At 36.7% G+C, this 24,891-nt stretch overlaps 2 protein-coding genes across 2 annotated transcripts; one reads left to right on the top strand and one right to left on the bottom strand.

Annotated features, from left to right (window-relative positions):
- The first annotated feature begins 150 nt into the window (after positions 1-150).
- LOC122086796 (glyoxylate/hydroxypyruvate reductase HPR3-like) lies at positions 151-6,126 on the top strand. The gene is made up of 2 exons (XM_042655752.1): positions 151-291; positions 5,602-6,126. The coding sequence occupies exons 1-2, from the start codon at positions 151-153 to the stop codon at positions 6,124-6,126; spliced, it is 666 nt and encodes a 221-aa protein (XP_042511686.1).
- An 8,874-nt stretch (positions 6,127-15,000) lies between these two features.
- LOC122086201 (gibberellin 20 oxidase 1-D-like) lies at positions 15,001-17,270 on the bottom strand. The gene is made up of 3 exons (XM_042654932.1): positions 16,275-17,270; positions 15,836-16,157; positions 15,001-15,718 (listed from the first exon to the last, which is right to left on the bottom strand). Exons 1-3 carry the CDS (start codon positions 16,868-16,870, stop codon positions 15,452-15,454), a joined length of 1,185 nt encoding a protein of 394 aa, XP_042510866.1. The 5' UTR covers positions 16,871-17,270; the 3' UTR covers positions 15,001-15,451.
- Between the last annotated feature and the right edge of the window lie 7,621 nt (positions 17,271-24,891).

The following is a 24,891-nucleotide window of genomic DNA, read 5'->3' as shown; positions in this document are numbered from 1 at the left end:
TACTTTGTAAGTGAAGTTTTTTTTTTTTTTCTTCTTTCTTCTTTCTTCTCCCTGCTTCTTCCTTCTTCGTATGATTTTTTTTTTTTTTCTTCCTATGGTGACAAAGATGATTGGTTGGTTGATAAGTGTAGGTTCAGGTTCCACTTATCTATGGAAACAATTGGTGGTAGCAGTGGGGGTGAAAATACAAGTACGGCTGCTACTGCACATTCAACGATTGATCCAAGCAAGGATCCGAAAAGGAGAGCTAAGTCAAATGATCCTGGATGGAAATATGGGTATTGGCCTAACGTATCTGACATAAATTGGATTAAATGTACCCTTTGTGGGAAGGATGTCAGGGGAGGAATAAAACGGTTGAAGCAACATCTTATTGGTGGCTATGGAGATGTAGCCAAGTGTGTGAAAACAACTGAAGCAATTGCTAAAGAGATGAGAGATGCAATATTGAAGAACCAGAGGAAGAGGAACTTTGATTGTTTGGATGATTTGGATGTTAGTGATGGACCTACAGAAGTAACCCATTCACAACATAATATAGTATCTGATTTGGGGGTCTCATTTCCTATCCCTAGCTCTGGGACAACTTCAAGAAGAAATAAAGCTATCATTCAAACACAATCCAAACAACAAGTAAGGGGTCCCATGGATAAGCATGTGAGGAGGACTCCTGAAGAAGTGGTTGCAGAAAGGAGGGATAAAGGTTCATATCAAACAACAATGGAGAACCGAGTAAGAGGAGAAGAAGAAAGAGATAAACTTCGTTCTTATTTTGCAAGGTGGGCTTATGAGAGTGGTGTTCCATTTAATGCTTTAAAGTTGAGGAGTTTTGAGGAATTGGTAGAGGCAATTGGTCAATATGGACCAGGTTTCAAGCCCCCTTCAATTCATGACTATAGGGGGCCTCTATTGAAGTCTGAAAATGATAAAATTGATGAGTTAAAGGTGAAGTGTCAAGGATATTGGAGGAAACATGGGTGCACACTCATGTCAGATGGGTGGACAGACAAGAGAGGAAGGCACCTAATTAATTTTCTTGTCAATTGTCCGGAGGGGACTTTTTTTTTGGAGTCTGTGGATGCATCTAGCCAATCACAAACAGCTGAAATGTTATTTAAGCTACTTGATAGCAAGGTTGAAGAGATTGGTGAAGATAATGTGGCCCAAGTAGTCTCTGATAATGCTGTCAACTATGTTGCAGCGGGTCGACTACTAATGGAGAAAAGGAAGAGGTTATTTTGGAGTCCATGTGTAGCTCATTGCATAGACCTTATAATGGAGGAAGTAGGCAAATTACGCTCTTACATGTCTGTTATATCGAAGGGCAGGAAATTGACTGCATTCATCTACAGGCACACTCGTCTTCTTGAAGCCATGAGGCAAAAAACAGGAGGAGACTTAGTGAGGGCTGGAGTGACTAGATTTGCCTCTTCCTTTTTAACACTCCAGAGCTTATACAAGCACAGAGAATCTCTGAAAAAATTATTTGTTGATGATGAATGGTCCCGTTCTAAGCTTGCATCTACAGAGGCAGGGAAGAATGCTTCTGAGACTGTGTTTGCTACAACATTCTGGAATGGTGTGATGGATTGTATAAGAGCATCACAGCCTCTTCTTCAACTCTTGAGGATTGTAGATGGTGATGAGTTGCCTGCTATACCTGAAGTATATATGGCAATACAAGTGGCAAGGAAGAACATCAAAAAAAATTTTGGAGATGATGAAAGGAAATGGAAGAAAATCATAGCCATTGTTGATCACCGTTGTGAGACTATGATGAATGGATCAATATATTTAGCTGCCTTTTTCCTCAATCCAAACAAGTTCTTTAAGGCAATAGAAGATAATCCTGATAAGGAGTTGGACTTAGCTCAAAAAGCAAGTGATGCCTTCAATGATGTTCTTGTAAGGTTGGTGCCTGATGAGACCTTGCAAGATAAGATCATTGTCCAGGTTGACAAGTATACCACTGTTCAAGGAAGTTTTGCAAAGGACATGGCGATTAGACAAAGGGACAAGTTGAATCCTAGTAAGTATATTTCCTTTTAAAGTTCTAATTAGTTTACAACTTAAAATGTTGATTTTTTACTTAACCTATTTTTTTATATTATATATTTATAGTCTCTTGGTGGTCTCGACATGGAAGTACTGCTCCTGACCTTTCAAAGCTTGCATTGCGCATACTTGGTCTTTGTTGCTCATCTTCTGGTTGTGAGCGCAATTGGAGCACATTTGAATTTGTGAGTATTGACTATTGAGTTCTAATTACAATAGTACATGTACTTCACTTAATATGGTTTTACTGAAGATAAGTAGATAACTTCATATTATTAATGTTTTTCAGATTCACACCAAGAAGAGGAATAGGTTAGAGCATCAGCGGTTAAATGATCTTGTCTACATTCAATATAATCGCCGACTTCAAGCAAGGTTCCAAGAAAGAAAAGAACAATGTAGAAACTACAATCCATTGTTGCTCGATGATCTTAATTGGAGTAGTGAGTGGATGATTGGTGAATCAGAGGATGAATTAGTGCATCCTGAGAATGATATCACTTGGAGAGATGTTGATAGAGCACTTGGAGCATCTTCATCATACCAAGGCCATAATAGACCAAGGAGGGCTCCAGCATCTACCAGTGGAACCAATCTTTGCTATACCCGGCGTGGTAGGAGGGTTGAGCTTGAGGATTTGTCAGATGAAGAAGTGGATGAGATGAGTGAAGAGGATATTCGTGATGATGAAAACATTGAGGATGATTATGGCATAGCTCCAGATGATGCAAGCCAGCAACAAAATGCAGTTGAAGAAGAAGATTTTAATTTAATTACTGATTTGGATTGAAAGTCTTTGAGTCTTAGAACTTTGACGTATTTTGAGTTTTTAAACTTTAAAGTTTTTTGAGTCCTTGAACTTTTAAGTATTTGACTTTCTTTGTTTACTAAATTCTTAGCATTTTAGTTTATTTTATGTTTTAGCTTCATTGAAGTTTAAAGTTTTTTAGAATGATTAAGAATCCCCAGGTTAGTCACTTCTCATCCATTTAATTTGGCATCTCGATTTTTACTTTCGATGTATTTTAATTCTAAGTTCTTAATTACTTCTTTGACAGGAGTAGAAATATAGTGGATGACCTTAGGGCTTAGGCACTCATTATGGCATCATAGAGGTAAGTATAATAAATACCTGTATATTTTATGTCTTCTTTTCTTTATATTTATAATTTTGTTTCATAATTATGTATTTATATTATATGTTAATATGTTAAGATGATTGATGATTGAATATTGATGATTCATGATTGAATATTGATGATTCATGATTGATGATTGATGATGAATTGATGATGAACTTCGTTTATTCACTTTATTGATTTGTTTTCTTGATGAATATCTTACATTGGTATGAATATAAACATTTAATATTTATTTAGCATATGAGTAATAGGATTTAACTAGTATTTGAGTCAAATAGATTGGTTTTATAAAAAAAAGTACACAAGAACGCTTTAGTCAATAAGGCGACGCTTTATGCCCGCCTTATTGCTAAGGCGCTCCGACAGGCCCTCAAACGCCTTAGTCGCACCAGCGCCTTAAAAACTATGATCAGAAGCCCCTTGGGAACAAACATCCAAAACTGCAGGTGGGATTTCTAGGATTTTCATAGGAATCCTTTTTTATAGCTAGTAAATGCATCCATTACTTAGAGCTTTCAAGGTTCCTACTTGTCAATCAAGAAGATTCTTTACAACAACAACTCAGCCTTTTTCCCAACTAAATGGGTTCGGCTACATGTTTGAAGGAGGGTAAAATAGTTATAGAAGTAAAACGGAAGGGACATAGCAACACCTCAGAAGCATCCCACCTAAATGGGGTCGGCTACACAGCTCTATTTGAGGTCATACTAGCGTCAAGACCTAAACTTTACATGTCTTTCCTTACTACTTTTCCTATAGTCATTTTAGGCCTGCCCCTACCTCTTTTAGCTCCTTCTATTTGAATCTAATCTCTCTTCCTTACTAGGGCATCCAAGGGTCTCCATTGAACATGGACATACTACCTCAATAGCTTTGAGAATATTAAAATTCTTCCCAGATTGACTAGTATATACATTCATCGTTTGATCAGAAGCCCCTTAAGTACAAACGTCCAAAACTGCAGGTAGAGTTCTTAGGATTCTCATAGGAATCCTTTTGTAGAGCTAGTAAAGGCATCCATTACTACTGATTTCTCCTGTACTGGGACAAATAAGCACTTTTTCTCTCCTATTTCTGTTGATGATATTTGACCAAAATAATTCATAAGCATTACCCTGCCTACTTTGTTCAGTATACAAATCATAGACTTAGGGCCATATTTTCCAACTTATCTCATCTAACTCCACAAACCGTAGACGTAGCCACGTAGGGCCATATTTTCAAACTTATCTCATCTAACTTTACAGTCATAGACATAGGGCCATATTTTGATTATTTTCCAACTTATCACTTCAAATTTTGAGTTAGATCTCTCCTTTCCCTTGTCCTTTTTCAGTGCCATCACCATGCACCAGATCGCTCCTCACTGGAGCAGTCATTGGTCTTTGTTGTAGATGACCAATCAATATCAACCAACTTTCCCCTATATATGTCCTATGTTATTACGGTCTTAAGTTCTAGCGCTTAACTAGGTGTCCACCTGGGGTTGAAACAGGATCATTTTGCGCCAGATTTTGATCTCCCCTACGGAAATTGAGGAAAAAGTGATCACCAAAAATATAGCGTCATTATTTTTTCTCCAGCTGATGTTTATATTGCTTTTTATTCTGTGCACTACTATTCTTTCTCCTATTTCTTGTGAACTGCCTTTGAATTGTTTCTTGTTTCGTCTAAAATGCATGTATTTTTTTCTTTGCAGTTATCTGCTGAGCCTTGAATTCAGAACAGAATTGCGTAGTTCCAAAATTTTTTGGAGGAATTAAGATTCCTTATTGATGTTTACCCTAGGCTTTCGTGATTTTACTCATTTTCTGATTCTATCCTTTCTGATATTGTATTTCATCCATCTCACATCCTGCATTTCATTTGCACTCATTTGATAAAATTTAGTGTTTCTTGGTTGCTCAATATTCTTCTCTGTATTGGGTGGTCTTATTATCATACTAGAGAGTTTTCTTTCAAATTCAAAGGTCTTTGTTGTCCACAGACACTGGATAAGCAGTGGTCCAAATCATCCATGCCCCTATGATCTTCATCTGTCCCTCCTTATTAAGGACTGAAGTAAGATAACGAATAAGGGCACTTTTAGGCCATTTCATGGTTTAGTCGTAACTGTTCTGTCATCTCTATTCCTATTTGTACTAAAAATTGCAATTCATATATTGAGTAGTTACAGTTATTGTTATGGGTCCTTGACCTGTTAATTCAAAGGTTCCGGCAAAACCAGTCCCAGGTTCTTATGAACTGTATGTGAGAACAAACCTATACTGAGAAGTAAAGGCAACTACTTTTTATCAATTCAAGTTCTAGCTGACAAATCTTATTTTAAATATTGCAAAATACTGAAATGGTTGGGCTTGACGTATAATTTTCTCTTATTTCTTTGGTTATGTGATGATTGCAGTTAGGTGGCAAGCGAGTCGGGATTATTGGGATGGGAAGTATTGGCTCTGAAGTTGCAAAAAGGCTTGAGCCCTTTGGATGCAGAATCTCATACAATTCAAGGAAGAAGAAGCCTCGTGTTGCATTTCCATTCTATTCTAATGTCCATGACCTTGCAGCTAACAGCGATGTTCTCATCCTTTCTTGTGCATTGACCAAGGAAACGTACCACATAATTAAAAGGGATGTACTATTGGCACTGGGAGAGAAAGGAGTCATTATTAATGTGGGACGTGGGGCTCTCATTGACGAGAAGGAGTTGGTTCAATGTTTGGTGCAAGGAGAAATTGGTGGCGCTGGTTTGGATGTGTATGAAAATGAGCCAATTGTGCCCAAAGAGCTCTTTGTCTTGGATAGCGTTGTATTGTCTCCACATAAAGCTGTGTTAACACCAGAATCCTTTGCAGCATCGTCTAAAATGGCTATGGGCAACTTGGAGGCTTTTTTTGCAGGTAAACCCTTACTGTCTCCAGTGAAGGATGAATAAATGAACCGTTTCTTCTGTTCCAAAGGGTTAACACTAAACCTCATTCTCCTGTGTTGTCCCCAAAATGGAACTGGTGGCATGACTATGATCAACTCTTACAAGTTGCATTCTTGTAAGATTTATTTGGCAAATATTTGAAGATAAACTAAAATCATATGAGAGTTGAGTTATAATGTATCTCATTGATATGTCATTACTGCAAATAATAAGACAAATGTTCAATTTTATGCATGATCTATGCTGTTGCATTTTCTTTTCGATGCGAAAATGCATTATATAACTGATGTGCAGGGCTAACATGCATGTTTTGATTCCTTGGGTTCAGACCGATTCCATCTGATTTTCATGAACCATGCTAATTAAGTCCTAATATTCAACTACCTGGAATGCATTCCAGTGATAATCCCAGGGTTTAGACTCGGGATTGAGGCCCAATTTCGATTCCATCCGTATTGCATTTCTAGGGTTAGGGTAGAATCTGGTTGCGACCGATCCCGATTCTGCTCATTAAAACCCTGGATAATCGCTTTTTTAACACTTTTTGACAAGAAGTTGTTCCTGGCACATGTTCATGCTAGGCTGTGTCGTGTATCTTGTTTTGATCTGAAACTGGAAATTGGGCTTTGAAATCATGAATGAAGCAAAGGTCTTGGGATGTGCTTTGGCTGAAAATGAACAAAACAACCACCTTGCCCCGTTTGAACACTACCAGAACGCACACACAAGATTCACATGTTTTCATGTAAGCATGGTTTTAGGTATCAGGATCAGATTGACTGTAGTTTGGGGTGTAAGTTTGGCCCTAAGGGCCCGAATCTGCCTTGAGCCCAAACCCTGTCTAACCCAGTTATGAAGGTCAACCTGGTCCAGCCTAGCTTAATCCAGTCCGATTTTAACCATGATCCATTATTGTGTTTAGTAATAGTGTTCCCTTTCTCCTAGGTCCATATCACATGTTACACCAGCGTTCAGCAAGCTGTCTATATGGTTTTAACCCACATATTCTTACCTATTGAGCTAAGACAACCAAATGGTCAAACTATTTCTACCCTTTTTCTTTACATAGGTTGTCTTTGTGTCTCCTGCCATGTATTGATGTGAACTTTAGATACAGTAGTAATCATGAAGTATTGGGCCAAAATTTGGTCTGTCCAGTTTTTTGGAGATGTGGAGATGTCAGGGGATTAAAAGGTCTATCTTATAATCAAATTGACAACCTTGATTGCTGTAAATTTATGGATTAGGGGTAGAAAAGGGTTGGCATAGTTTTAACATCTCTCCCCCCCCCCTTGGTAAGTATAGGTTTAACATTTGTGACCTTTTGTAGAAAAATAAATAACAAAAAAAAAATAGGACCAACTACGGTCAACCCGGCCCAACCCGACCCAAACCTGAGCCCTGTAGGGTTGGGCCCGAGTGTGAACCCGACAGGGTTGGATTGGGTTGGGTTGGGTTGGGTTGGGTTGAGTTGTGGTTTTAAGAAATCCGGCCCAATTCGGCCCTGTTTCACCCCTAGCCGTATTGGTATTAGCCATCAGTGGCATTAGAATAGGAGAGGGCAAAATAGTTAAAAAAAAAAAATTAGCATTGGTATTTTGAGGGGAAAAACAATTCAATCTGGCATGATACAGTCGATACTTATTAATACCGGTATTGGCATTAGTATCGGCAATGACTGAGACAATTATTGGAACATAACCCGTTTTAATCCAACCTAAAAGAGACAATTCACTTTACCACTCACAAAACTCATAAGAGAACACCTATAAAACAAAGATTATTAACTAAAGACAGATAAATCAGTTTTGTCCTTCCCAATGATGCAACGAAAATTACTTGGAATAAGATCATCAAGATGGAAAACCGAATAAGACTGCAATTTATCTAATGGCACCACATTACTTATCAATTTTTACTGATTTAATTTTTGTCCCAAAACTGTAATTTACCAAAACCTTGTTAAGAGTTAAGACTTTTATTTCTGCAAACGTAGATAATAGAACAATGACTTAAAATTACAATGATGCCAATTTTTTCATGGAATAAAATTTGCAGTAAGTTAAATTGGTAGTTTAAATTCAGTCACTGCATAAATTCTCTACCTAGTTTGGGTTATGGGCCCCCACATGACTGGTCTATAGACAATCCATAAAGCCCAGAAGACACACCCTGAAACACCCTAAAACTTGTAAGCTTAATATAAGTGTACTAGCTACTTCCATCATATTTTCTTTGAAAATAGCTCATATGATTCTTAATGCCAAACGTGGGCTTAATTGGGCCAACCTAGCCCAAGAATGTGAAACATTAGGATTGAGCTGGGCCTGGGTCTGTTTTGGGCTTGGATCAGGCCACCTGAACTTCTCGCGCCTGAATTAGATTTTTTTTTTTTTTTTTTTAAGCTTAATCTGGAGGTACCCTTTTTATCCAAACATGAGATCACCAAAGCATCTCTCCTCGGTTCACAGTGAAAAAAAGAAATGACAACAACAACAACAAAGCTCTCCTCATGGCTGGACTTCAGAGAAAGGCCTCCTTGATGAGCAATCCAAAAGCCCCTAAAAACTTTTGCAAGAGAGGAGAACAATTCCATCTCTAAGTTTCAAAGACTTCATATGACATGTTAATCATACCAATACAAATGACATGGTAACCTTTTCTCATGTAATTTTCTTTTGATGACATAGGAAGTGGTTGCCAAAACAAAGACAAATAGAAATATGGCTGAAATGATAATGTTCATAATGCCTTGTGAAATCTATACTATAACATATATTGCCATTTATATCTACTTGAATTTAGTTGGCAATAGGAAAATCCTTTTTTTTTTTTATGGTAAAAACAAGCATTCAAACAAACAATCAAAAGCAAATACAAAACCCTCATAATGCTTTCTCTCTCTCCACCCCCAACCCACCACCCAAAAAAAAAAAAAAAAAGAAAGAAAGAGAAAATGATCTAGAACAACTAGATCTGATTGTGCTTTATGTTATAATTGTGGCTTCCCATATAATGCAGAGCCTAGAATCTGAACTTTAATAATGTTAGTGAAGTTGTACTAAAGTGAGAATCAAATCCTATGACTAGTTTTCATTGATTTGTAATTTGAAATAGAGCAACTGCCAATCTGACATCAAAAAGGAATGAAAGCTCTATCAAATAAGACTGTTAAATAATTATCCCAGCATTTTTAAACTGATGCCTATGTTATTAGAGTGGGGAAGGGACTATGGTATGGAGTGATGAAAGAAAAAAAAAAAAAACAAACAAAGGGGAGGGGGGGGGGAGGCACTACCAATGAAAACTTTATGAAGAAAAGAGAAAAAAATTTTCAAAAACAGACACAGAAAGGGAGAATGCTATGCTTTGGGACTTCTGAGTGGTGGTGTTTTGTTGCTTCTTTTGTTTTTATGAACAGTTACATATCAAGGATGATTTGTATTTTTACTAAAAAATTGATGAATTATTTTTGTCTTGTTTAAGAATGTTCATATATACAAGTCCACAGGACCACATCACACTTAATAAAATACTCTTTATAGAAGAAAAAAAAATAATACAAACAGTTGCAGAAGCAGGCAAATACTACTGTAATAGCAAACAGGAATTTGGTCATCATATTCTCATGCCAAAGAAACAATGGTTTGCATTAATGTAGTGTATGAAACTGTGAGAATAGAACTAAACATGTGCATCCCAACAAATGCTTCCCTTGGGGATTCTCTAATAGTGTTTTTCTATTGACTCTTTTAATGAAATTATACATATATATACAAGTGTACAAGAACATGATAAAGCTTATGTTATATAGTAAGGAGGATGCTCCTGTAGTGGAACCCTCAACCCTGTTTGGATTTTCTGTAAAAGGGAATGTGGAACAAAATAGTGAAAGTCTCTTTGAGCTATATATAGGCTTTTTGCAATTGGAGTGGGATTCAAGAAGAATAGGGGTTCATGACTTGATGGCACATTAAGAACCATGGGTTTATGTCCTATAGGTTAGCATTGGAGTGGAAGAATGATGTAGGAGCATTAGGAGTAGTGCATCTTGATTACTTAGTGATACTATTTGTAGCTGTTATCTTGTATTTTAGGGTTTAAATTAAGTTAACCTCAATGGTTATGATTGAATGCTAGTTTGAATAAAAAGTCAATGGTTATAATTACTCATTAATTTGGATTGATTTGTAGTCCCCCCCCACCAGCTCCACTGCCTGCATTATAGAAACTTGATCATACATTGGTGAGCAAATTCCATATATGTGGAAGCTGGCCACTCTCCTCTTGTATTGACTTCTCTCACCTGGTAGTTATGTTTGTTGGCAGTCAGATTTTTTTGAGATGTTATAAGGTCATGTCATCTCTACTACTCCTATGGTTGAGATAATAAAATTTTGAAAAATCTGTAACTTGAAAAAGAAGAAGAATCTATTGATAAAACTAGTGTGTTTTTTTCTTTTTCTTTTTTTTATTAATATAATTGGAGTTTCTACTCTCATAGTTTTTCTTACCTAAAAAAAAAAACTCTAATGGTTTTAATGTATAACAGATGGCTGTTACCCAATACAATGGGTAACATTTATCATAATAATATAAGGAAAAAGGTTCTCTGAGCCATTCTCTCTCTCTCTCTCTCTCTCTCTCTCTGCGTGTGTGTGTGTGTGCGCGCGCAAGAGGCTCCCATCATTACGGAGTCTTAAGTACGCAGCCTTACTCCCACTTTGAGGAGAAACTTTTTCTATTTGATGATTACACAAGGACTATTTTTCAATTCAAATCCACGATCACTAGATCATAATGGAACAAACAACACCCTTACTTGTCAGTTGACGTCCGAAGAATCGATGGTCCTGAACATTACTTACGGAGCCCCTTTGTTCGTATCAGTCATCGGTCTCGCTTAGGTCTCTGTTGATTCTCCCCGAATTGGAGGATCACCTTTGACCTGCCCGAACTGCTCCATTGTGTCAAGGTTCGATCTCAAACAATTGGTAACATATAAAAATAAATTGTCAAGAGGGTAGGTTGTGCCTTTGTCAAAATTGATTAATGGGGACATAAAATTTAGAATATGACTAATCTACTTAGTTTCTTTTCGACCCAATAGTTAGCATTACCACATCAGTTCTCTACATGGCTTTCATGTAGTGAATCAATATAAAACTATCTTTTCCAAGTAGCTCATGATCTAAGAAACCCATTTTATATAAACGATGGTAACAATATAAAAGAGAGAGATATGCTTGGGTCGGGTTGGTGTGAGACTATTTGGTGATTGCCCAACTTAGGGTTTTTCTTTTTTTTTTTCTTTTTTTTCTTTTTTCATAGCCAATAAATCTTGATTCTAAGTCTGACAGATTGGATGCGAAACCCAATACTAAATGCCAACCCTGGGAGTCTCATAGGCAAATACGACAATGAAGTTGGGGAAATATACAAATATAACAACAATGCTGATCAGATCAATGTTGAGAGAGTGAGGGAGATTTTTAATTTTAGTCTTTATCTAAGTATAAGCTGCATCCCTAAAATATTTTTTTAGACAAGGTTTGCTCTACCTTATGTGGTTCTTAATGGTTGGTTCTTGGTTCTTGGAATTAGAGATTGTTGGAAGCCCTCGTAGAATTTCAGTTGTTAGTTTCAATGGTAGTTTAATTAGCATTCGAATTAAGTGAACATTTTATCCATTTTGTTACTTAGTTATCGATTAGTTTTATTTAATTCAAATTTATCATGTGTCAATATAATATTTTTAAAAATTATTTACTAAAAATAAAATTTATTCAAAGAACTTGGAGTATCCAAACTCTTTATAACGGAAAGTTCAATGGTTGAAATAGACACCTAAAATTGATATGCATGTGACATATCTAGAGAATTCCACATGTATCCAATCATCATAATACCAAATCATTCCTCGACACATGAGAGAGAGAGAGAGAGAGAGAGCCTTGGCACATCGATAAAGTTTTTTTGTTGTTATTTAGTGGTCAAAGGTTTGAATCAAGAAAACAACCTCTCCTCGGGATAAGGTTGTGTACACCTATCCCTCCCCAGATCTTATAATCAAAAGATCAAACAACCAATTCTCGACAAAGCATGCTTATTCTATGTGAAAGCTCTCTCTTGAAAAGGGGAAGGAGGTCAAATGTTTATCAGGTTTATACCTTTAAGACAAATGGCATGTTTTAAGAAATGTATAGATAGATACTTTTTTTTGGTAAAGAAATGTATAGACAGATACAAATCAATGAGAGTGTCAATGCTTTGTAATTTTGTGGCCATCATCTTCTCCATTCTATGCATATAAGTAAAGGTGTATTTTTAGATGACGTACCTAAACCACAGCCAACAAATATGGGCATGATTAGAACCATATTGAGGGAGGGGCTGATATGGTTGGACAGATAAGATCAAAAACCTTAGGTTGTGTTTGGTAGTCAAGAGAAGAAAAGAAAAAAGTGCAAAGTACAATTTTTTTCTCTTTACACTTGATATGTCTTTACCCAATAGAAGATTCAGCTTTTGAAATTCAAAATTCCTCTTGAGAATTGTAAAGTTTTCTTTTGCTCCCAGAAAAAAAATCTTGCAAAAAACACAAGAAAATATGAAAACATAATAAGACAAAAAATGAATGATTTCCTATGTGTCTATCTCTCTCCTATAATTCAAAATTTTTTGAATTTTTTTTTTTCTTCTCTTCTCTTGATTACCAAATATACATACTCTTTTTATTTTCTCATCATTTCATTTCTTTTCTTCTATTTTCTTTTCTTTTCTTTTCTTCTCTTGACTACCAAACATAGCCTCAAAGATTGATCACATGTCAAATTCCATAAGATATATAATTTTGATGCTCATAGCTTATAAGCCTCTCATATTGCACATACAATGAAGAGATAAAAAGATATGTACATGGGTTTGTCTGGTTCTGCCACCAAAAGACAAGAGGGCAAGAAGACAGGGACAAAGATGAAAGAAGAGAGAAGAGAGAAGAGACAAGAGACAAGAGAGGAGAGAAATAAATTTCATAAGAAAACAGAAGATGATATCATCAACATCATGGGTGGAAGCCAGACAATCTAAACTGTCCAATCAGGTTTCGTGATGGCCCACATATATATATATATATATCCAATAGCATTGTACGCCATCCAATAAACCTTTCATGAGCTTATCCACACTATCTTCAGCCCGACATTAAGGTCTCTTCTGATTAAATTAGAGAGGTTAAGTGAAGTCAGTGTTAGGTTCAAAGACTCAAAATGACAAACCCCATACTCTCATCTCAATTTCCATTCACATATGTCCATTTATCATCCCTCTAGCCCAAGCATCAGACGTACCAAGAGATTTACATTATTATTATTATTTTTTTTGGCATGAAAAGGCAAGCTAACAGTATTTGAGAGAGAGAGAGATGGGGTTGCAATTAGCTTTTAGCTTCCTCCAAAGGTATTGTGGTAGTTTAAATTTAACTTTGAGCAAAGGTTTCCCACAATGCTAGTGGAACTCTGCACCAAATTAAAGTGCAGGAGACGAATTTCTTCAATAAAGGCTCACATGTTGTCTGAGAAGAGAATGCGGGGAAAGAATACCAACTCCAGTATTGTGGGGATTTTTTCCCTTTTCTTTTACTAAGAGAAAGAAGGAATCTTAAAAATGTCATCCAAAGAATTTTTGTAACATTGACAACAAACAAGAGACAAATATCAGATTATAGTCTTGGCACACCTTCACTATGATGTAAATTAAAATAACAAATCCTATTATAATTTTTATCTAGCAGTTCAAGTGGGGTTGAAAATTTGTGTATAGATTGACTGAAAGGTCCTTTATGCACTTGTCAAATTTCAGTCCAATTTAAATTTATCAAGTGGAAAAAACAAAATTCCGAAAAACAGAGATTAACAAGGAACTATGGCACGTGGTACGAGAGGGTATGTCTTACATATGATAGATACATTAAATTTTGGCTTAAAATTTAACATGTAGAAATTTACATCCTTTTTGAACATCATGGTAGAAAACATAAGTAGTGCTATTTTTACTTCCGGGTAAATGCATGTCAAGACCTTGCTCCCACATATCTATGGCTTAGCTTCTCTATTTCACCATGTGATATTCTACCAAATCTCACAAATATAAAACCCATCTATGAACTCTACTTCACTTCTATAGAAGCTTAATGCCCCTAATCACCCCTCCTTGCACCCCCTCAACCTGAGAGAGAGAGAGAGAGAGAGATGGATGGATGGGCCATGGCTTCCTACACGCCTAACCCTAAGTCCACTGAGATCATATCATCATATGCTCTTTGGGCTGATCTTAGGCTCGCTCAGGCTCGAAAACCACAAGTCAAACCCAAAGAGGCAGAGAGAGATGGTGTCTATCAGCACTGAAGTTCCCAAGAAAGTTGAGTCATTTTTAATCGTGAGAGGGAGAGAGAGATACGGTGTCTGTCAGCACTGAAGTTCCCAAGAAAGTTGAGTCCTTTTTAATCTCCACGATTTTGCTTATAATATATATATTAAGAAGAGGAAAGGAGAGCCAGTGAAACTTCCGGCCTTATTGGGAGGGGAAGAGAGAGGAAAAAAATTGCAGAAGAAAGATAATTTTAGTAATTTCTTTTTAATTTTCTATGTAAATAATGAAAAAAATTAAAAGTAATGTCATTCTCTTGTCTTTTTCATTTGCATTTTTACCTTTTTCTTGAAAGTTCTTTTGCCCATTATTGACACACTTTCAGGTCTCACATATAAATGAATTATTGAATATCTCTGAATAATTTATCTAATTATATCACGTGCACACGAACTAGTGATATAGTAATTCTGACAATTGAATATTTAGAAAACGATTTGAATTGATCACTTGTTAAATTTCATTTGAAATTCATTCATATATATATATATATACCCATCCATTTATTCTGATACAAATAGGTGGGCCATCTATAAATATCTGGCCCTATAGCAAGGCCAGGTGAGGCCAGGCCCTTTGGTTTGGCTTGTGGTTCTCTTCTTTTGTTAACTCCAAGTGTAAAATTGGAGATTACTATCTTAAACAAAACAGCTCTTCTTCTTTAGTAGTCTCTCCTGGAGCGCCTCCCTTCTTTTCTTCTATATTTTTAAACTCTTCTATCCTCTCTCTCTCTCTCTCTCTCTAGAGCTCTAATTCTCTATTCGCTCTCCCTCTCAGTCCAAACTCCGAAGTAGTCGCTTTCCTCGGCAATTTACAAAGATGACGACGACCATGAAATATTTCAATCATACAAAGGACGAGTAAGAGAGCTGACTGGGTCGGTCAGTCCTCCCCTTTCTTCTCATTTGTTCTCTTCTTGTTGAAGCCATTGGGTGAAGACGGCCAGGGTCTTCATGTCAGCCCTGTAATGCTTCTGTGTGAACTCTAGCAGCGACCACCATGTGAAGTCTGGGTACTTCCTTGGGTGCTCTTTGTCTACCAACCCATTTGGTGGCTTCACTATCTTCTTCGTCTGTGGGCAAAGGAAGAAAGCTAGAGACTTTCTTGACTTCTCTCTGTTCACTACTGCTCTATGCAAGCAGCTCTTGTACCTTCCGTTTGATAAGGCCTGAAATCAAAATTAATCCATTTTTTGATTCATACCCAGATTAATTTATACACATTTCTTCCAATTTCTTATCTTCTTAGTATCCAATTTCATCTTTTTTTTTTTATTAAAACTTACCATGAAAGTATCTCCAATATTGATCACAAATGCTTCAGAACAGGGGCTTATGCAACGCCACTCTTCGTCTACAAAGACCTGTAGTCCTCCGACCTGATCTTGATGAAGGATTGTCAGGGATGTGGGATCACAGTGAGGACCCGTTCCCAGAGTCAGATGTGGCTTTTGGCATGGTGGGTAGTAGTTCAACCTCATTATCGAATCATTCCCTTCGAAGAACTCTCTGTAATGGTCCCTTCCGACCCCAAGGCTCATCCCCAGTAGCTCCATGATCCCCAGTGAGAGCTTGTTCATCTCTTCACAGTACTCCTGGTATACCCTCCTGGAACAAACAGAGCATAAGCAAACACACCTAAAAATTTGATTGAAGAAAAGGGAAGAACAGGATTTGGATTATGTCATCAAAATGGTCCATTTTGTGTATGCTTTAAAGCCTCACCCAAATTGCCGGAATCGTTCACCCAAGAAGTTGAGGAAATATTCTTCGACTGTGTTGGTGGATGATTGTACGTCAGCAGAGTAGCGGAATGAGAGGGTCTCTTTCCATGGGAGCTTGGAGCAGAACCTCCCAGTGAAGCTACTAGCATAACCAGTGTGCTCGCCGGGCTTCCTCTGAGCCCTCTGTTTTTCATGGAGAGGCATTTCGAAGAACAAGTCCACGTATCTGTGAGCATCAGCAATGAGTCTTCTATCGACGCCATGGTTTACTACAAGAAAGAACCCATGTTTCTCACAGGCCTTCCCAACAAGCTTCGATGCTTCCATGGCTGCAACAGGGTCTCCAGATAGGAACCCACCCAAGTTGATGACAGGAACATTGAGTTCTTTTGCCTCAGCACTGGGCTTCTCTTCATCCGGCCACACGAACTGTGTAGGTATGTTGGGCTGATGTCGAAGCACAGCGGCATCGAATACTAGAGGTTGTTGCAGAAGCTCATCATTTTTATCTCCTTCGCTTGGTGGAGACATCGGTGGCTGCTGCAGCGATGGGGGACCTCTCATCATTGATGCATTTGCAAGGCAATCGATTGTCATTGTATATGCTCTGGCTGTTTGCTATGCAGAGATTCGAAATACAACTTGAGAGACTTGGTTTAAGATGGATTGAGCTGTTAGATTCTAGATAAACAGATGCGGATTGAAGATGAGAGGGGAAGAAAAGCAAAGGCAGCCCATTTGGAGTTTATGGAATTCCACTATTTGCCTCAGCTCTTCTCCCACCTATCCTCTCTCACACTCTGTTTCTATATATCACTCTACTCACTCTGTTTCTATATATCACTCTACTTCCCCCCCCCCCCCTTTGGCTCTGGAATTGGCTATGTATTTGTGTGCCTCGTGTGGTATCTGTTACCCACACACTCACACGCACATATATAAACATATTTATATATATGTCAGCAAAGAAGATCCAAAGTAGACAGGTCCACCAATATCTAAATATATTTGCATTGGCTATGTATTGTGCCTTTTGTATATCCAAAATAGTTAAATAAATTTATTAAAACTGAATTTTCAACAACTTTTTATATCTCCATATAAGAAAATCAGAGTGGGTTTAAATTTATCACACTAATTGATGGTGAGTGGACCATATGCTCTCAAACTTTTAAGCACAAACAGAGCTGCTATTTGGGTTGTCAAGACAAGCTTCCCAAAATCAGACCAATTTGATTCAGATTGATGACCAATGTGAAATGGTAGTAAGAACTGTAGAGAGAGAGGCTTATTCTTCTTTGTTTAAGTGTTACCTATATGGTTTATGAATTATGACTCATATGTACCATGGTGGCAATCTAGTCATATAGAGAAGCAAGAAGTAGACAATTGTGGCTAGATCCAATGCTGAAGTTGAATATAGAACGATGACTCATACTGCCGAGTTGATGTGGCTAAATTCCCTACTTCATGTGTTGGGGTTTCTTGTTCCTCATCCTATGAACATGTATTGTCATAATCAAGTTGCTATTTATATTGCTATAACCTGGTGTTTCATGAGAGAACCAAGCATATTAAAGTTTACTACCATTTTGTGTAGGGCTTATGTTTCCTTTACTAATTGGCTTGGTGATATGTTTACCAAACTCTGTTTGGTCTTGTTTTCTGGAAAGATTGTTTCATGCTAGGCACAACCGCACAAGTGACCTCTATGCTCGAGCTTGAAATAGTGTTGAAGTGTTACCTATATGCTATATGGGCATTCTTCTTATTCTCTTGTGTTACCGCCAGAAATCCACCAGAATAGCTAAACCTGCACAAGGATAGAAGGCAGAGGCCCGGAGGTATCCCCGGGGTTAGTCCTCCGACGCCCAAGTTAGAGACCGGCGGAACAGTGTTTTTACAAGAGTAATGGTGTGTTGACCTACCTCTCCCCTCCTTTCGGGTCCTGCTCTTTTCCCTTTTGGGAGTCCCCCTCGGGTCCGCCTTTTTCCTTTTCCGAGTCCTATTCGGATACGTGCTATTCCCCCTATGGGGAATATTCCATATTCAGGTATCTTCTCCTCACGTGGTTTGCATGGTTAGAATTCTTACGGCCTCTATCAGGTGGGCGACATGTATCCTTCCTTTGGATACCACGTGTTCTTACCTTATAGGGTGATTAATTGGGTCGTATCATCTTGTGATTTCCAATGAACGGTCAAGAACTAAGATTGAATCAAATAACCGTCCTAAGAGCAGTGGGTGGGACCATTCTTACAATAAGAGAAACAAAATGTGTTTGTCAACCTCATTCAACTTGATTGTTTAATAGAATCAACTTGATCCTCAGGAACACTTTAGGTCTACTCTAGAAAAAAAAATCTTATCTAGATTTTCGAAAACCTTGCTTAGGGCACAATATAATTCACTATTGAATCACTTAATCAAAACAGTAGGGTTAAAGGAATGCTTTCTGTTTTTAATTTCCCTTTTTTCTTTGGTAGGGTTGTGTGTATATATGTGGAAAAAGGAATTGATACGAAAAGGGAAAGGCCCAAGCTGGTTGGATGATCTTGCCAGTGCAGTGGAGTTGGGCCTCAACTGGGCAGACAATTGTCTCAAGTGGAATAACCAGACCCAAAGACACATTTTCAGGTGGAACCGGATATGGCTTTTTCATGATATGAAGGATTTGGCCCAGTGCCAACCCTAGCTAGTTGAAGACAGAATTGCTTTTCCAGTAGTTGAAGTTGAACACCAAAAGGAACTACATTGCTGTAATGGTTGGAAGAATGGGTTTTGTTGGACCCCAACTTTAAAAGCCCTCCTGGCTCCATGGTTGATGGTTATAAAACTTTCAGGGGTTTCCATCTTGTTTGGCTTATGCCACCAACCCTTTTCTTTAGTACTGGTCCTAGTGAAATATCTTGGTTTGGGGGCTCTCGTCTGATATAATGGTCTAAGCTAAGGTCACAGTAACTAATGAAATGTTTCATGCTAATCAATCTATCCCAATATATATATATATATATATATATTATATGTTTCATTGTAATTTGATCAAGAAAGGGTTTTGTTCTGTATAATCACGGTTGGTCACATCGAGTTTGCCCTCCTACGTACAATAGGGGAAGTTCTTCTTGTCCTATTAGAGACAAAATTACTCTTTGTCGTATATGGTCCACATCAATGGTGACGAGAAAATTATGAAGGGACCATGGGAAATTGGAGTTCTGGGAGAAAATATTCGTTTCAAGGGCCAGCATTGATCAACAAGAAAATTGTGAAGGGACCAAGGGAAATTGCAAAATCCTTGGTCTAAACCACCTAGTTTTGAAAGGGGGATCTGAGGATTTCGAAATCAGGTTAATCAGAGTTTCAAGATAAAAGATTCCATTTCAAGGGCCATCATTGGGTGAGAAGAAAATTGTGAGGGGACTACAGAAAATTGTAACATCGTAAAGACTAAACCACCTTATATTAAAAGGGGAATCCGATAATTTTAAAATCATGTCAACTGGAGTACTAGGAGAAAAGATTCTGTTTTGAGGTCCATCGTTAGCTGACAAGAAAATTTTGAGGGGATTTTTTTTTTCTTTTAACCCAAATATTATCTAGGACCCAGGGAAGCCCCTAAAATTTTATTAAATAAGAGAAAAAAAAATAATCAAGAAACAAAGGGGGGGACATAACCGGCCTTACCCCAACCCATGAGACACAAATCACTCTGACACTCACAAAACCCAAAAGATAACCTGCAAAAGAGGAAAGATTATAATCTAAAGATTAGTAATCGTGCTTTATTTTTCCGAATGATGTAACTAATATTAGATGAGAGAGCATTATCACCATGAAAAATCGAATTTATAGTAGATTTACATGCAAAGTTAGCTAAATAATCTGCTGTGAAGGGCTATCAATGGTGGTGATTATAGAAAATTGCACTATAGGTACCTATTTGACATATATAACTGCATCAAAATGTCTTTCATCAACACAAGCATATGGTCATGATTTACATAAACTATGGATATATATATACATATGGCCACAGTTATTAGAAAACAGCGGCCATATACGTGTCTTTAATGATGATTTATTTATACCTACATTATAGGTCAAGAAGCTTTTTTTATAGTATTTATTTGTATACAAAAGAGTAATCCAATGCACAAGGCTCCCGCTATTGTAATGTTCATCATGTACACAATCTTTTAAATAGGATTCATCCAAGTTAAGGATTTTGTCATGGTTTTCAAATGTGTATAAAAAAATGACTCAAAAAAACTGAGATGGTCTTGACCACTATACAAAGAGTGGATTCTTCTTTCCTACTTTTACTTTCTGTTCTGAGAATGCACAAGGATAAAGCTTTTTTCCTTTTTCTTTTCCACAAGAACTTTTAAATAAGTTTTGCTTTGCATTGAGAAAAGTGGTCCTCTAGGCAGTAAATCATTTAATTTGTAAGAATAATTCTCAACTTTTAGTAAATTCTTGCTGTATGACTTGGAATTGAGATTTCTTCTTTTATCAGATTCATAATTGTTAATAAATCATAATCTTGATTTTCTTAAGGAAAAAAAAAAGAGCATTAGAGACAATTCTTAGAAGCAGTAAACAAATTAAAAATGATCTCTTAAGTGGCATTTGCTTATGTTATAGATGTGGTTAGATACCATCTTTACTAAACTGAAGTTTGTTGAAGTGAATTGGATTGATAATATCAACACTAATATATTGGATCCAATAAGAACTATGCTTGGACAAGCTCCTATGGAAAAATGGAATCTAGAATAGACATTCTAGATTGAAGAATTGGATCTTTCTCCTCTGGTTTGTCTACCTACAGATCAGGTCTAACCTCTTATGGCTGCAGAGAATATGTGAGAGTACAAACCCAATCAAGAAGATGTTCTAAGCTAGTACATAAAATTCTTCTTTCCTCTTGCCTCTCCCTCCCTCCCTCTCTCTGGGATTTAGCAAAAAATTAATTATCTTGAAAAAAAAATCCTCCTTTTAGAGAATCATGTAAGTAGAGACAATAATTAATAATAAAAGATCCAGGGGGATCAAAAAAATATGATTACAGATATTGGGTGAGATTGGTTAGGACTTAGGAGCATATATATAGCAAATAAGATGTTCTCAAACATATTAAGTGTAGTGTATGATTGGAATGATGGTAACTATTTATTGTAATTTTTTATGTAATATTCGATTATGGAAGCAAAGCAACAACCGTCCAATGTTGTGTTTCATTTTTTTTTGTTTTTGAAATATATAAATAGTCTACAAAAGATCTCTAGCCCTCTTCAAATCTCAAAGTGTGATGATTAGACAACAATAAATAACCATCTCCTAAGATTTTTCTATTATAGTAACTCAAAACAAAGGTACTTCATATAAGCATGAGACTATGAGAGGAGTCTATAATCTATATCTTATAAGTTCTATACATAACCATAAACTAGTCTCTGCTTTTGTCACTCTTAATTGATGGGTACTAAAACTAAAATGGTGTCCTTTGTAAAAAAAAAAAAAAAAAGTGGGGGAAGGAGGAGGGGAGCCGTCGGTGTTTGGTAAAACATATAATATACGAAAACATACATAGATGAAGATGATGAAGAGGTAGCTCTAACAGACCCTTTAAATTAATTTAGTCAACTAACACAAATCTTTTACTTAAATTAAGAGATACCCTTTTTCTGTTATGGAATTGGGATTAGCTCCATTGGATTATCATCAAAATTTTGGATTAGTCTAATGCATTAATATTCATATTCATGTCTTTCATGCAGGAATGTATTATAGGTTTCTGTCCTGATACAGTAGGGAGATAATAGGAAGAAATCTATGCATCATAATATCGAGGATTCCGAGGTGGATCACACTGAGTCCTTTTAGAGAGAGAAAGAACAGAAAAGAGCAGCCAGGGGAGTGTGTGTTGCATGCCTTTTTCCATGCCAAGTTTTGACGTCCGTTGGCGCTGCTACCAACTTAAAATTTTTGAGTTGTTTCTCTATCTCTACTCCAAGACTGGACAGACTTTAAAAGATTAAAAAAATAATTTAAATTATCTTTAAAATAAAAGGGAAAAAATTGAAACCAGAGATCCAATATTTTGTTTATATATATATATATATATAATTTATTATTATTATTATTTTTTTTATGAGACCTATTACTGTTTGGCACTATCACCATCAACAGCACCAATGGTATCCTTTAGGACTGAAGAGAGCATCTAATAGTGTTATTGTTGTTGTTGCTTTCTATGTCTTTTTCGCTTCATAGTCTTCTTTGCACTTATTAAGAAAAGTTGCTTTCAAGTTTGGGCCTCTAAGTATCACTGGTGGGGTATGCACGTGCAATGCACATTGTATCCATTTGTCTCTATGGATTGTAGCGAAAACCCTTTATGTCTATATTTTCCTGTTTGCAATTGAGGAGGGAACATGAGCTGCATTAGCTAATACCAATTTTGATTTAGAGGAAAGTGAGATCAGGGTAGTTATTATTTTCTTAATTTTCATTATAAATACTTGTATATATATATAATGGAGTTTTGGTAGGTTTTGAAGAGCTGTTTCATATTTCCTTTTGTATCCTTTTCTTCCTTCCTCCTTTTTGCCTCCATTATCCATTCTTTAATTCAAAGTGTTTGAAAACTGTGGATTGAAGCTTTTGAGTGAGTGAATAAGCTTCAAGTTCTTTAGTGAAATAAAAAAAAAAAAATCAAGTTTTCACTTTATGATAGCCTATATAGTGGATGATAAAGACTAGGAGTCAGGTTGTTTTGAGGCACTATGGGACCTATTTTTGTGGACCTGTAATCTATAGTGCTTTAATTAGATACCTAGCTGACTTGATTACCTAACCTAGAAAACTCTCCAGTCAAACTAATACCTGGCCAGCCCCTTGATTTCATTATTGATCACTTGTTATGGCCTTCAAGATGTGCTTTACATTATGGTTGAAAGAAACTAGAAAGTGTTAATACATTTTAGGTTGCAGCTTTTTCTTTAACCACCAAAAATGGTAGTAAATTATGGGCTGGTAGTTAACAAGGGTGAATTGAAAAGAAGAGATGATTACCAAAAACCCAAAACAAAGTAAAACATCCTTAATCTGTTAATCCTTATTGATCAACAATGGATAAGAATGGCATTGCACTGCAAATGTTTCATGAGCAAAGGCTCTATAAGAAAGAGGGTCTGATCTTAAGATGTATTTCAAGAATGGAGAAACACAATGCAGATTATACCAACACTTTCCTTGATGGGTATATTGGTAATTCTAGAGATTTAGGATTTCTTGTTCACACCAACAATGTAACCTGAAAGTAAAAGTTGGAAGGTGAAAAGAGCCTCTTCGCCAATGGTGGTGTACCACTACGATTAGACTCATGGTCCAAAATACCCTTCTACAGTCCAATCAAAGGGTTAGATGGAGTGAATGAAGAGATTCTCTCTTCACCATGCATGGAGAGAAACTAGGTCCTAAAATAAATATCATAATTCCAATTTATCTATATATAACTATGTCATCCATCAAATCTTAAGAACTAATTATTTTTCTCACTATTTTCAAATTGTCTTAGAATCCTTTTTGACACCATCAATCTATCATTGATGATCTTCATTCTAAGCAATTAAACCATTTCAGTAGACTCTAACCCATCTCATCATCTGTTAATGTCACCCTTAAGTTTTCATCTATGGTTCAGATATGACTTTATCCTTTCTAATCTTGGCAGTCATCTACTTCCAACATATTCATCTCAATAGCACTACCTCTACTCCATAAAAATATGCTTCTTTTTCATTTTTCTCTTTAAGATTTTTTTTTTTTTACTTTTTTTTAATGTGCATCTGAACCATTCAACTTGCTCAGATTTTACAGACAACATCTTCACCGACACATCAACTTAATTCCTAAATTGATAATGCTTCATTAATTAGATCAGGTCAAAGGTTTAACTAGTACCAGTCTTTTTAGAAGCCTTAGTGGTTTGTGGGTCACACATATGACCACAAACTTGAAAGTTAAGCTCTTGGTACACACCACTCATCCACACACACACACAGGGAGAGAGAGAGAGAGAGAGAGAGAGAGCATAGTTTTAATTAGTGCCAAGATAAGGCTTCATGAATTCAAAACATCTTTTATTGTTGTTAGAGCACATTAGCAAGTATAATGCTGCTGCTGTAGAATGGTGGACTGGTCTTGGGGCAATACAATTTCTGTTTCTGAATAGTTTGGGTTTGAAGATAAAAGTACGTTCATGTGGTTCTCAAGGAGATGAGTATAATGGCTGATTTGTTATTTGGGGATCACACAGTGATTACAGTAAAAGGTACAATCATTTGGTGGACAAAAAGGCTCCATAAGCGATATATATCAAGGAGAAACAATTAGTATAGGATGCTTCAAAAAGTGAGATCCTCCTTGTCAAATTGAATTATTAATCAATCCAATGAAATCTCACTATACTTGATTTCCTTTTTATGTCTTTAAAGGACAAAACCCACATCAAATCTCTCACCAGAACTCTCAACACACGTAAGGATCAAAATATTGGTCAATGTCATCTTCTAGCTACTTGAGCTGTTCTTCTTTGTTTACCCCCCCCCCCC

Source organism: Macadamia integrifolia, chromosome 8 (genome assembly GCF_013358625.1).
Source record: "Macadamia integrifolia cultivar HAES 741 chromosome 8, SCU_Mint_v3, whole genome shotgun sequence".
NCBI lineage: Eukaryota > Viridiplantae > Streptophyta > Magnoliopsida > Proteales > Proteaceae > Macadamia > Macadamia integrifolia.
This window is presented reverse-complemented; position numbering and strand designations above follow the sequence as displayed.

Bases quoted from the DNA above. Each gene is read 5' to 3' on its own strand.
- LOC122086201 (XM_042654932.1), bottom strand. From the start codon at position 16,870: ATGACAATCGATTGCCTTGCAAATGCATCAATGATGAGAGGTCCCCCA. The intron at 16,158-16,274 runs GTGAGGCTTTAA...TGTTTGTTCCAG, and splicing joins GAACGATTCCGGCAATTTGG to GAGGGTATACCAGGAGTACT. The intron at 15,719-15,835 runs GTAAGTTTTAAT...TTTTGATTTCAG, and splicing joins ATATTGGAGATACTTTCATG to GCCTTATCAAACGGAAGGTA.
- LOC122086796 (XM_042655752.1), top strand. From the start codon at position 151: ATGGAAACAATTGGTGGTAGCAGTGGGGGTGAAAATACAAGTACGGCT. The intron at 292-5,601 runs GTATCTGACATA...TGATGATTGCAG, and splicing joins AATATGGGTATTGGCCTAAC to TTAGGTGGCAAGCGAGTCGG.